General features: G+C 45.1%; 1 protein-coding gene across 1 annotated transcript in view; it reads right to left on the bottom strand.

The window, feature by feature from the left end:
- The window catches only part of LOC116979186 (probable global transcription activator SNF2L1), a 92098-nt gene that overhangs the window by 61059 nt on the left and 17293 nt on the right, over positions 1-13746 (bottom strand). Inside the window, exons 4-5 of the mRNA XM_033030731.1 lie at positions 11219-11385; positions 301-401 (exon numbers count right to left, since the gene is read on the bottom strand). Coding sequence (XP_032886622.1) covers positions 301-401; positions 11219-11385 — 268 coding nt within the window. The remainder of the gene's footprint in view (positions 1-300; positions 402-11218; positions 11386-13746) is intronic.

Raw genomic sequence — 13746 nt, 5'->3', positions numbered from 1 at the left:
GGTGAGAGGGGAACAATTTAATAGGAACCTAAGGGCAACCTTTTCGCTGAGGTCTCTGGTTATATGGAACGAGCTGCCAGAGGAGGTAGTTGAGGCAGGTACTATAACAACATTTAAAAGACATTTGGACAGGTACATGGACAAGAAAGATTTAGAGGGGAATGGGTTAAAAGCGGGCTGGTGGGACTAGTGTAGATGGGACATGTTGGTTGGCATGGGCCGAAGGGCCTGTTTCCATGCAATTTAACTCTATGACTCCGTGCTAGCACTAACAAGGCTACCTATCGTGGTTATACTTACAGGATGGCGACTCTTCGAATCTAACGCACACATTTGATGTCTTTTTGCACTCGGAGAGCAACTCTTCATCTTCCTCCTGTTCAGTACGTCGGTGACGGTTACTTCATGTTGGCAAGATCAGGATCAGCGGGTAAAAGTAAAGATTTAAAATTTGTAATGTAATAACATTTATGATTCATCAATATATTTGTCAACCTAAGTTTACTAATGCAATAACAATAGATATAGTCAGACAAGCAGATTTTAAGATGGTGGGAGTGGGAGAGCCAGCATTAGCTTGGTGGCGCTGAGCTAGCTTAGCAAATGCAGAATCCCATTATTGCACTAAGACGATGAAACACATACATCAGCAGAACTCTGCTGTTTTCATAAGAGAATAGAGAAACTTTGTTTTTAAATATAGAAAAATACAGCATAGAAACAGTTGTCACGGTGGCATGGCGGTAAAGATGCTGCCTTAAGGGGCTGTCCCACTGTACGAGCTAATTCAAGAGTTCCCCCGAGTTTCCCCTGATTTGAACATTAAAGAATTACAGTAATAGCCGCTCGAAGGGACTTGGGGCTCTCGTGGACATTTTTCAACATGTTGAAAAATCTTCCCGAGTCTTCACAAGCTTTCCCGAGTACCTGCCGTTAGCGTTACGAGCCGCTAAGAGACGTCCCGAGCTCCGACGTACCCACTACATACATTCTACGTGCTTACCACGAGTTTGATTTTTTTTTAAACTCGGGAGAGCTCTTGAATTAGCTCGTACAGTGGGACAGGCCCTTTACAGCGCCAGGGATCCGGGTTCGATCCTGACTGCTGGTGCTGTCTGTACGGAGTTTGTACATTCTCCCTGTGACCTGCGTGGGTTTCTCCGGGTGCTCCGGTTTCCTCCCACACTCCAAAGACGTGAAGGTTTGTAGGTTAATAGGCGGCAAAATTGTAAGTTGTCCTTAGTGAGTGAGCGTCGGATAATGTTAGTGTTCAGGGATTGCTGGTCGGCGTGGACTCGGTGGGCCGAAGGGCCTGTTTCCGCGCGGTTACCCTAAAACAGTCCCTTCGGCCCACCAAGCCCACACTGACCTGCACGGGTTCTTTGTCATCCCACTTTCACATCCGCTTCATTATCCCACTTTCTCATCCACTTCCTACACTGACCCATTCCCAAGAAGACAATTAATCTAGTCTAAGAACCAAACGCCACATCTAACTCCCTCCTAAATACGTCACCTATTCCTTCGCTCCATAGATGCTCACCCGCTGAGTTTCTCCAGCATTTTTGTCTACCTTAGAGAATATTGAAAGTACTATACTGAAGGGATTCTGAGATACAGGATTTATTTGCAATGACAACAAGGGCAAGGACTGAATTGGGATGGTCAGCATGATTTTGTGCATCTCACAAATCTGATTTGAGTTTTTTTGAAGAGGTGACCAAAATGATGGACATGGGCAGGGTGGTAGACATTGTGTATGTGGACTTTGCCAAGGCCTTTGGCAAGATACCTGCATGGTAGGCTGGACTGGTAGGTTAGAACACATGGGATGGATCCAGGGTGAGATTGCCAATGAGATACAAAACTGGATTGGTGACAGGGAAGCAGTGGAGGCCTGTTTTTTCAAAATGGAGGCCTGTGACCAGTGGTGTGCCACAGGGATTGGTGCAGGGTCCTCTGCTGTTTATCATATATATTAAGGATTGTTGAGAATGTACATAAGAATAAACAGTATGCTTACAGATGACACCAAAATTAATTTAAAAATTAAAATTGATGCTTAGTTTAGTTTAGAGATACAGCGGGGAAACAGGCCCTTCGGCCCACTGAGTCCACGCTGACCAGCAATCCCCGTACACAAGCACTATCCTACACATGAGGGATATTTTTTACCTCGGCCAATTAACCTACAAACCTATACGTCTTTGGAGTGTGGGAGGGAACTGGAGCACCTGGGGAAAACGTACAAACTCCATACAGACAGCACCCATAGTCAGGTTCGAACCCGCTGCAAGGCAGCAATTCTACTGCTGTGCCGTTGCATTTGTGCAAATCCCTGGCACAAAAATGTGGCAATTGCAGAAATCAGCTAAAGCATACTAATGTTGACTTTTCCGTGAACCAAGATAATCCATAAGTGAGTCTTAACTTTTCATCATATTTGATTATTATGTATTTTACAACATACTCCACCCATCTGTTACCCGGGTAAAATAATTGTGAGCATCTAGATTTTCCTCATATCAATTTAAATTCTCCAAAACCCCATTCTGTTGTGCAGACATATATGGCAGTCTTCTGCAGTAATTCAAATTAGAAGTCGAACATTAGACTTCAGAAATCCTATGAAACTAAATAAAAGTGACCACACATTGGCCAACATTCCTCCCCAAATCAATACCAACGGAAAACAGATTAACGTCAGACATTCAACTTGTTACTTTTAATATGCCGGGTACGCAACAGAATTATTGCCATGTAGAAACAAGGAACTGCAGATGCTGGTTTAAAACAAGGAACTGCAGATGTTGGTCGGTGGGGGCGCTGAGAGACAGCTGCCCTGCCAGCAGCGTGTTTGTCATTTCTACTTTTTTTGTTTTTTTTAGTATGTCCAAATGTGTGTTTTAATGTCTCTTGGTGTGTCTTGTGTGGGGGGTGGTGAGGGGGGGAAAGGGGGAACCGCTTTTGGTCGCCTCCTCCACGGAGAGGCGACTTTTTCCATGTCGCCTCCCTCGTGGCCTAACACCATGGATTGGTGCGGCCTTTCCCGGAGTCGGGCCCGGAGCGTGGACCTTTTTCATCGCGGAGCGGGGCGAACCCATGCCGGAATCGCCAGAAGGTAGTGCTCCGATCGCTGGCCCGCGGACTGTTCAGCCTGAAGCCGCGGTCTGCGGAGCTTCTAGTCGCAGGCGCGACATCCGGAGCGGGATCCCTCGCCGGCGATCCCTGGAGAAGAGCTCCGGCCGCCGGCCTGCGGCCTACAACATCCTGAAGCCGCGGTCTCCGGTAGGGAAGCACCAATTTGGAACTTACCTTCCAGACGAGAGGGCCTGCACATCTGGCCACCCGCAGCGGCGACTGCAGAGGTTTATGGCCCCGAGCAAGGGGGAACAATGGAGGAGGACTGACTGTACTTTGTGCCTTCCACCACAGTGAAGAATGCTGTGGTGGATGTTTGTGTTCAATTTTTATTGTGTATTGTGTGTTCTTTTTGATTGTACAGCTGATGGCAATTTCATTTCACTGCATTTTATTGTGTATGTGATGAATAAATCTTATTGATTAATTGATTGATTGATTGAAACCAAAGATGGATAAGAAGTGCTGGAGTAACTCAACGGGCCAGGTAGCATCTCTGGAGAAAAGGGATCGGTGATGCTTCGGGTCAGCACCCTCCTTCAGAAGGGTCCCAACCCGAAACATCATCCATCCTTTTCCAAGGGCTGCATGGAGGCGCAGCGGTAGAGAGCCAAGTTCGATCCTGACTATGGGTGCTGTCTGTACGGTTTTGTACATTCTCCCTGTGTCCGCTGTGAGTTTTCGACAAGAGCTCTGGTTTCCTCCCACATCCCACGACTTACAGGTTTGTAGGTTAATTGGCTTTGGTAAAAATTGTAAATTGTCCCTAGTGTGTAGGATAGTGTTAGTGTATAGGGATGATCGCTGGTTGGCGCGGACTAGGTGGGCCGAAGGGCCTGTTTTTGCCCTGTATCTTTAAACTAAACTAAACCTTTTCTCCACAGCTGCTGCCTGACCCGCTGAGTTACTCCAGCACTTTGTGCCTGTCTTTAAAATCGCCATAATTCATTCAAATAAAGTTACCACGTGAATGAAATGAAGTACTGGAGAGATGTGAGAGGCTCCATATGATTACATTGCATTTATATTTTCTTTCACTAAGCGTTTGCTTTTAAAAAAAAAAAACTACTCTTCTGCTACCTGCTTTCTCTGCTTTTCGATTCCCTTTTCTTGTGACCTGCTGCTCTGATTTTGAATCCGCCTAAATTCAGTTGCTGGATTTTCCTGTTTTAAAAATAGATATTTATTATCAACTTGCAACGTTGTGGGACTAAGCTGTTTACAAGTTAGCTCTTCTTCATATTTCTCCGCAGCGTAACCTGCGTCCTTACTTTTTCAGCAATGCACCAATTAAATGAGAATACCACCTCTGGACTTTAGCCCTGACTTCCATTTTAAATCTTCGTTCAGTCCACCCACCATTCCAGCTAACTCTGATGAATAACCATCAGAAGGAGTCTGGAGTGGAATTAACTATCTAAGGAAAGGTCTGTTATGTAGCAGCTCGACAGGAACAGAGTAACAGCTCTGAGGAGGGACTGCGTGGGTGTATGTAACAGCTGTTACTATCTTAAGAAAAATTAACATCACTCTATGGAAACCCAGATGGAAGGCATGATCTGTACAAGACAACTCTCAAGTTGTAAATTGCCATTTTATATTGCAGCTCATCCATCATTTACACCTGAATAGAAAGATGAACAATTTGGTGGTAAGAAGCTTTGCGATATTGGCATCGTGGAAATTTTCAGGTGGAATAACAAGAATTTTAGAGCTTGGGAGATTAGGGGGTATTATAGAGTTAAGGGCCTGTCCCACTTTCACGACCTAATTCACGACCTCTGCCGAGTTTACCCTTGACTCATACTCGCAGCATGGTCGTCACGAGGTCGGCGGAGGTCGTGATGCTAGTCGTAGGTATTCTTGGGAGCAAGTAGGTCGGGGCTTTTTTATTCTAGCCTGATGAAAAATGTCCACGAGTAAAAAAGGTCGTGAATTAGATCGTGAAAGTGGGACATGCCCAATATACAGCATGGAAACAGCGCCTTTAGTTCAACTTGCCCCTGCTGACCAAAATTCCACATCTACATTAGTCCCACCTGTCCGTGTTTGGCTCAGGTCCCTCTCAATGTTCCCTCTCCATATACTCGTCCAAATGCCTTTTATAAGCTGTTGTAGTATCTGCCTTAATTACCTCCTCTTGCAGCTCGTTCCATATACCCACCGCTCCATATACCCATGCGCTCAAAAAGTTGCCCCTCAGGTTCCGAGTAAATCTTTCACCTTAAACCAATGACCTCTGCTTTTGATTCCCCTACTCTGGGTAAAAGACTGTGTATCTACCCTATCAATTCCCCACATTATCTTATACACCTCTATAAGATCAACCCTCATCCTCCTGCGCTCTAAGGAATGAAGTCCTGGCCTGCTCAACCTCTCCCTGTAGGTTAAGCCCTCGAGTCTGGGTAACATCCTCATAAATCATGTTGGGGACATCGCTCCACAGATGCTGCCTCACCCGCTGAGTTTCTCCAGCATTTTTGTCTACCTTTGATTTTCCAGCATCTGCAGTTCCTTCTTAAACATTTTGTCTACTCCACTGCGAAATCTCCTCAAGGTATGCCTACTTTGAAGAAGTTCTCCTCCTCCCTCCGAAGTTTCTCCACCTCTTCTTTTCTTCTTCCCGCCCTCCCCCCACCCTCCCATCAGTCTGAAGGAGGGTTTCATCCCGAAACGTTGCCTTTTTTCTTCACTCCATAGATGCTGCCACACCCGCTGAGTTTCTCCAGGATTTTTGTCTACCTCTGATACTCCTGTTGTCTATGACTCTTTAATAAATGATTTGTTCTGCAACTCAAAAGCAAAAATGATGGGGCCTTGTTCCAGATAACTAACGCACATTTTCAGAGGAGCACAGCTGGGCAGCGAATGATAAGTTTACGTTTGTTCCCTGGTCCCACAAACTACTCTCTGCCTCGGTCTCTCGATGATTCTGCCTGGCCTGACAACCCCATAGATTCAGTAACACTCAGTCTATCCAATTTAAAGATGCCATTTCTAAGAAGAGAGGTGCAATAGTAGATCACATTGTCCCTCAGACTCACCTTTCATTATTGTCAGTCTGAAGAAGGGTTCCGAGAACAAAACATCACCTATCCATGTTCTCCAAAGATGCTGCCTGACCCACTGAGTTATTCCAGCTCCTTTTTATGTCTTTTTTTTCATTGATTAACATCATCTGCCTCAACTCTACACTTTCATGTTATCCCTACATTTCTCAAATTCCCCTCATATTCAGGCATCTATCAATCAGTCTCATACATATTCAATGGCTAAGCCATCCACAGCTTGCAGGCATGGACTGTTCCAAAGCATTAAAAAAAAAACACAATATCCTTATAGGTGTCAGGGGTCATGGGGGAAAGGCAGGAGAGTGGGCTTGAGAGGGAAAGATAGATCTGCAATGATTGAATGGGGGAGTAGACCTGATGGGCCAAATGGCCTAATTCTGCTCCTATAACTTATGAACTTAGCACAAGACTATTGTGTCATTAGTTTAAGATAGACTCAAAATGCTGGAGTAAAGGGCCCATCCCACTTGGGCGTCATTTGCGCGTCACGCAGATGGCATGCGAAGATTTTGTACATCACAAAATCCTGGGACGCCGCGCGAGACCGTGCGTGCCATGCGTGCGTAATGTGCACCATGTGTGTCGTGCGTCGTGACGCGTAAATGATGTCGCGTAATTAACGCGCAAATGACGTCCCAGTGGGACAGGCCCTTAACTGAACAGGTCCATGCAGCATCTGTGGAGAGAAGGAATAAGTGACGTTTCGGGTCGAGACCCTTCTTCAGAGTTTAGAATCATTAGTTTTGTTTGGGAAATAGTAAAACTCTAATAGTTTGTTATCGGACCATTTGGTCGGGCATCTGGCTACAGAGTGGCGTTTTCTATGCTCCTGTCCACTGACCCACTTACTGGGGCATCAGTACTGTGTATCCTTTCACTTGCCAAACCCTTGGGTTCATGCATTCCCTTCAAGCTCACCAGCACCCCAGTTCTCATGCTCCTTTGAAAGTCACCAGAACCCAGTTCCCTTCAACTCACTGGGGCCCAGATCCCCACACTCCCCTTGAAACATAGAAACATAGAAAATAGGTGCAGGAGTAGGCCATTCGGCCCTTCGCGCCTGCACCGCCATTCGATATGATCATGGCTGATCATCCAACTCAGTATCTCTGCCTTCTCTCCATACCCACTGATCCCTTTAGCCACAAGGGCCACATCTAACTCCCTCTTAAATATAGCCAATGAACTGGCCTCAACTACCTTCTGTGGCAGAGAATTCCACAGATTCACCATTCTCTGTGTAAAAAATGATTTTCTCATCTCAGTCCTAAAAGACTTCCCTCTTATCCTTAAACTGTGACCCCTAGTTCTGGACTTCCCCAACATCGGGAATAATCTTCCTGCATCTAGCCTGTCCAACCCCTTAAGAATTTTGTAAGTTTCTATAAGATCCCCCCTCAATCTTCTAAATTCTAGCGTGTAAATTCTTGAACACACCGGGACCCTGTTTCCTCTGCTCCCTTCAAACTTACGGGGTTTGCTGAAAAATGGATTATAATACTATACATCAACTGCATAACGTGTAATAAGAGGGTGTTGTGATATTACAAGAAATACAACAGTCTGAAAATCTGCCACTCCACCACTAACAAAGTCCCAAGTGTGCAAATGATCACAACTTTACTCTGTGTAAGAAAGAACTGCAGATGTCGGTTTTAATCGAAGGTAGACACAAAATTTCTACCTGCCTCAAAAAGGCTGGCAGTATCATCAAAGACCCACACCATCCTGGCCACACACTCATCTCCCTGCTACCTTCAGGTAGAAGGTACAGGAGCCTGAAGACTGCAACAACCAGGTTCAGGAATAGCTACTTCCCCACAGCCATCAGGCTATTAAACCTGGCTCGGACAAAACTCTGATTATTAATAACCACTTTCTGTTATTTGCACTTTACCAGTTTATTTATTCATGTGTGTATATATTTATATCATGGTATATGGACACATTTATCTGTTTTGTAGTAAATGCCTACTATTTTCTGTGTGCTTAAGCAAAGCAAGAATTTCATTGTCCTATACAGGGACACATGACAATAAACTCACTTGAACTTGAAATGCTAGTGTAACTCAGCGGGACAGGCAGCTTCTCTGCAGAGAAAGAATGGGTGACGTTTCGGGTCGAGACTGTGTCTGAAGAAGGGTCTCGACCCATAACGTCACCCATTCCTTCTCTCCAGAGATGCTGCCTGTCCCGCTGAGTTACTTCAGCATTTTGTGTCTACCTATAACTTTACTATGGATGGACACAAAATACTGGAGTAACTCAGTGGGTCAAGCAAAGCATCTCTGGAGAAAATGGATAGGTGATGTTAAGGGTCAGATATTATAAGTTGCTTAAAAGAAAATCATAACATAACTAAAAATGTAAATTATCAACTTGATTTAAGCTTAAATTAAATGTTAAGCTTTCAAGCTTAAAACTCCTTCACAACTCCAACGCCTGCTTCTATTCATGCCAAGCATAAAGCTACATAAACCTTGGCAACACAGTAAGGGGCTTACATCTAACATTATACATTGAGGACAAATTTACAGAAGCATAATTATAGATATAGAGAAGTATTTGTGGTGTCACGCAGATGTGGTGTCAAGCTTATGGTGTTTCGTATCATCAGCGGTCACTCAAAACAAGTATGACTGTCCTCTCATGGAGGACGCCTGTGCGTGACTTTGTTTAACATGGGGAGACTGGTGCACAGACAGCCACCACACAGTCCTTGACAGATCTGTGTCAGGATCCAGTGGCATGGAGTCCAAGACGACCGGAGACCCTTTTCTGCTGCAGCCTTCATCCGCCATCCCAGCCGTTGTGACGCTCCACTAAGGTCAGCCATCATCCTCCGCCTGTTCCACCGTTAAGGTCTTGGTTGGATGCTCTTTGTCAGAGACCTCCCCCTCGACCTTACCGCCATGGGTGGCCCTACCAGGAGCATAGCTCCAGACGGCATCGCTCTCAGGATCTCAGAACCACACAGGCTTCTCCACCACGACAAAGTGACAATTCACAGACTATACAAAATGCAAAATAAACAATCTGTATGTTTATATTACGTTAAGCATACAAAATATGCTTATCATATATTTATCGTATTATCATCTGAAGAAGGGTCTCGACCCGAAACACCACCCATTCCTTCTCTCCAGAGATGCTGCCTGTCCCGCTGAGTTACTCCAGCATTTTGTGTCTACCTTCGATTTTAACCAGCATCTTCAGTTCTTACCTACATGATATACTAATATTGTATACATTTATGAATATCTATTTATCCTAATTAATAATAGTATATTGGCCTAATAATTAATAATAGTATGTTAAGTGTTATAATATTTTTTCATTTTTATATGGCTATGGAGAAACAAACGGCATATAATGGCAGTAAAATTACGAGTGGGTTGAACAAAGTCAACATGGATTTAGGAAAGGGAGGTCATGTTTGGCAAATCCATTGTTAGAATCGGCAACCAGCAGAACAGTTGACCCAAGTTGATATGGTATATTTGGACTTACCCCTTTGGTAAACTGAAGTACAATAGATAATTAAACAATATTTGAGCATTGATGTTAATATACTGGCATGGACTGAGGATCAATTTTAGTTTAGAATAGAGATACAGTGTGGAAACAGGCCCTTTGGCCCACCGAATCTGCGCCGACCAGCGATCCTCATCCACTAGCACTATACTACACACAGTCGGGACAATTTACAATGTTACCAAGCCAATTAGCCAACAAACCTGTACGTTTTTGGAGAGTGGGAGGAAACCGGAGCTCCCATGCAGGTCACGGGGAGAACGTACAAATTCCGTTTCACACAGAGAGTTTTGAATCTGTGGAATTCTCTACTTCAGAAGGCAGTTGAGGCCAATTCTCTGGATGCTTTCAAGAGAGAGTTAGATAGAGCTCTTAAAGATAGCGGAGTTTAGGAATATGGGGAGAAGGCAGGAACGGGGTACTGATGTTGATGTGGATGTTGACAGTGACAGTGAATGGCAGTGCTGGCTGGAAGGGCTGAATGGCCTATTCCTGCACCTATTGTCTATTGACAGCACCGTAGTCAGGATCGAACCCAGGTCTCCGGCACTGTAAGGCAGCAACTCTACCGCTGCCCCACCCTGCCACCCAAATTAACATCAACAAAAATATTAAATGGGTAATTTTTAAATTGGCAGGATGTGACTTGCGGGAAGCTGAAGGGATTAGCACAGGAGGTTCAGCTGTTCAAAGCCTTTTCAATAATTTGTCAAGGAAATTATTCGTGGACATGCCTGAAATGTACACCAGTTTCGTGACTACTGATGATTTAACATTTTAGACAGCCCAAACCCAGAAGGTTAAAAAGCCGCTTTCAGTCAGAATACGTTGGGGAAGAGCATTTAAAGTTAATCGTCACTTAAGCATTATAAGTTCAAAATGTACAATCAACTACTCATAAGTTCCTAAGTGATAGAAGCAGAATTAGGCCCTTTGGCCCATCAAGTCAGTCAGAATACGATGGGGAAGAGCATTTAAAGTTAATCGTCACTTAATCATTACAAATTCAAAATGTGCTATTCATGATTTCATAAGTTATAGGAGCAGAATTAAGCCAAGTCTACTCCGCCATTCAATCATGGCTGATCTATCATTCCCTCTCAACCCCATTCTCCTGCCTTAGAAACATACAAACATAAAAAATAAGTGCAGGAGGAGGCCATTCGGCCCTTCGAGCCAGCTCCGCCATTCATTGCGATCATGGCTGATCGTCCCCTATCGTGGCTGCCTTCTCCCCATATCCCTTGACTCCACTAGCCCCTAGAACTCTATCTATGAGACGAAGGAAGCCTTCTTCCCGTAACCCCTGACACTCTGACTAATCAAAAACTATTGGGTTTGATGGTGTTCATACAGAGAAAACTAGTAAGAGATACAAAGTGTATGATAACGCACTGTCTGTCATACTTTAAAAAGACATTAGATAGACAGAAGTATTAAAGGTTTTTTTTTAAATGGCATGTTTTACTTACTCTCCGACTGAAAGCAGTGATTGTTTTTCATCCAGTTTTGTTCGAGGCCTTCCCAGTTTCAACTTTAGTGGAGATGAAGGAGCTTTCTGAGATGCTGGCTGGATAAAATGAGCAAACAGCTCGGTCTGTTTTAAGAGGAACTCAAATCTTTTGGTTCGGTCCAATTTCTGTAACAGAGAAATCAAAAAATAAAATCTTGTTTCTTCGCTGAAAGACAATTCTTACTTGATACAATGGAACTCCTGCTATCACCACAATTGAGACTCTCACATTCCTTAAAGGTACCCAACATTTGACATTGGATATGTGATATACGTTCATAGGTTCATAAGTGATCGGAGCAGAATTAGGCCATTCATAGAAACATAGAAAATAGGTGCAGGAGTAGGCCATTCGGCCCTTCGAGCCAGCACCGCCATTCAATATGATCGTGGCTGATCATCCAACTCAGTATCCTGTACCTGCCTTCTCTCCATACCCCCTGATCCCTTTAGCCACAAGGGCCACATCTAACTCCCTCTTAAATATAGCCAATGAACTGGCCTCAACTACCTTCTGTGGCAGAGAATTCCACAGATTCACCACTCTCTGTGTAAAAAATGTTTTTCTCATCTCGGTCCTAAAAGACTTCCCTCTTATTCTTAAACTGTGACCCCTTGTTCTGGACTTCCCCAACATCGGGAACGATCTTCCTGCATCTAGCCTGTCCAACCCCTTAAGAATTTTATGTTTCTATAAGATCCCCCCTCAATCTTCTAAATTCTAGCGAGTACAAGCCGAGTCTATCCAGTCTTTCTTCATATGAAAGTCCTGACATCCCAGGAATCAGTCTGGTGAAACTTCTTTGTACTCCCTCTATGGCAAGAATTCGGCCCTTCATCTACTCCGCCATTCAATCATGGCTGATTTATCTCTCCCTCCTAACCCCACTCTCCTGCCTTCTCCCCATAACCCCTGAAACACATCACAATCAAGAATGTATCTATCTCTGCCTTAAAAATATCTATGGACTTGGCCTCCACAGCCTTCTGTGTCAATGGATTCCACAGATTCACCACTCTCTGACTAAAGAAATGCCTCCTCATCTTCCTAAAGGAACATCCTTTAATGCTGAGGCTACGACCTCTGGTCCTGGACTCTCACACTATTGGAACCTTCCTCTCCACATCCTCAGATACATAAAAGAAACCACATGTACATGTGCATCAGTCATCATCAATGTTAAATAGGTTCAAAGAGGAAACAGTATATTGCACCAATGTTATTAAATCACCGACCGGGTATACCATCAGGTCCAGGCACTTTCCAAGGGTTTACCCCCCTGAAAGATCTTCTGACGTCGGCCTCTGTGACTGTGACTGTAATACCATCACGGCGTATGGGGGCTCGAGAAGGCACATCAGTATTCCCCCTATCTAAGCGTGCGTAGAACGCATTCTCGTCAGGGAGTGATGCTTCGCTGCCAATTGAGGATTTTGTGATGGCCATTCAAGCCCCGCCACAGTTGCTGAACATCCGTCTCATCCTCCAGCTTAGAGCAGAAGTCCCTTTTGGCCTTTTGGATAGCCTTGTCAAGGTCGTATCTGGACTGCTTATAGACTTCTGCATCGACAGACCTGAATGCCCGGGATCTGCTCCTCAGAAGAATACGGATCTCCTGGTTCATCCAAGGCTTCTGGTTAGGAAACACTTGGATGGTTTTTGTAGGAACACAGTCCTCCACACATTTCCATGCGAAGTCTGTAACGACTGTGGTGTATTCATTCAGGTCCATTGCCAGAGTCCTTGAATATTGCCCAGTCTACGAACTCCACCAGTCCCGTAGTTGTTCCTCTGCCTCCCCAGACCAGTTCTGCACAGTCCTCACCTCTGGGGGTGCGCTCTTCAGTTGCTGCCTGTATGCAGGAAGAAGCAGCACCGCTGAATAGGCAGATTTCCCAGAGTGAGGGTGAGGGATAGAGCGGTAGGCATCCTTGATGGTCGTGTAGCGGTGGTCGAGGGTGTTTAATCCTCTGGTGCTGCAGGAGACATGTTGGTGGTAGTTAGGGAGTGATTTTTTCAGGTTGGCTTTGTTGACATCCCCGGCTATGGTGGTACAGGCTTCGGGGTACGCTGACTGGTGCTTGGTTGACCACGGCGTGCAGCTCCTCCAATGCCAGACGGACGGCTGCCTGGGGTGGGATGTAGACTGCGGTCAGGAAGATGGAGGTGAATTCCCTCGGGAGATAGCAGGGGCGGCACTTCGCCAGATGTTCCAGGTGCGGAGAGCAGGAGTTAGACTGAACTGCCACATCTGAGCACCAGGAAGAGTTGACCATGAGGCAGACGCCCCCGCCTCTCCCTTTCCCCAATGCCTGCGTTCGGTCCATACATTGGAGAACCCTTCAGGCTGGACTGCTGAATCTGGGGGTGAGCCATGTCTCTGTGAAACAGAACACACAGCATTCCCTCAGCTCCCTTTGATAAAGCAACCTTGACCTTAAGTCCAGTGATAAAACATTGTCTAGTAGGATGGTCGGGAGAGGGGG

Source organism: Amblyraja radiata, chromosome 12 (assembly GCF_010909765.2).
Source record: "Amblyraja radiata isolate CabotCenter1 chromosome 12, sAmbRad1.1.pri, whole genome shotgun sequence".
In the NCBI taxonomy this organism is placed as follows: Eukaryota; Metazoa; Chordata; class Chondrichthyes; order Rajiformes; family Rajidae; genus Amblyraja; species Amblyraja radiata.
The sequence above is the reverse complement of the archived record's forward strand: the minus strand, read 5'-3'. Positions and strand labels throughout refer to the sequence as shown.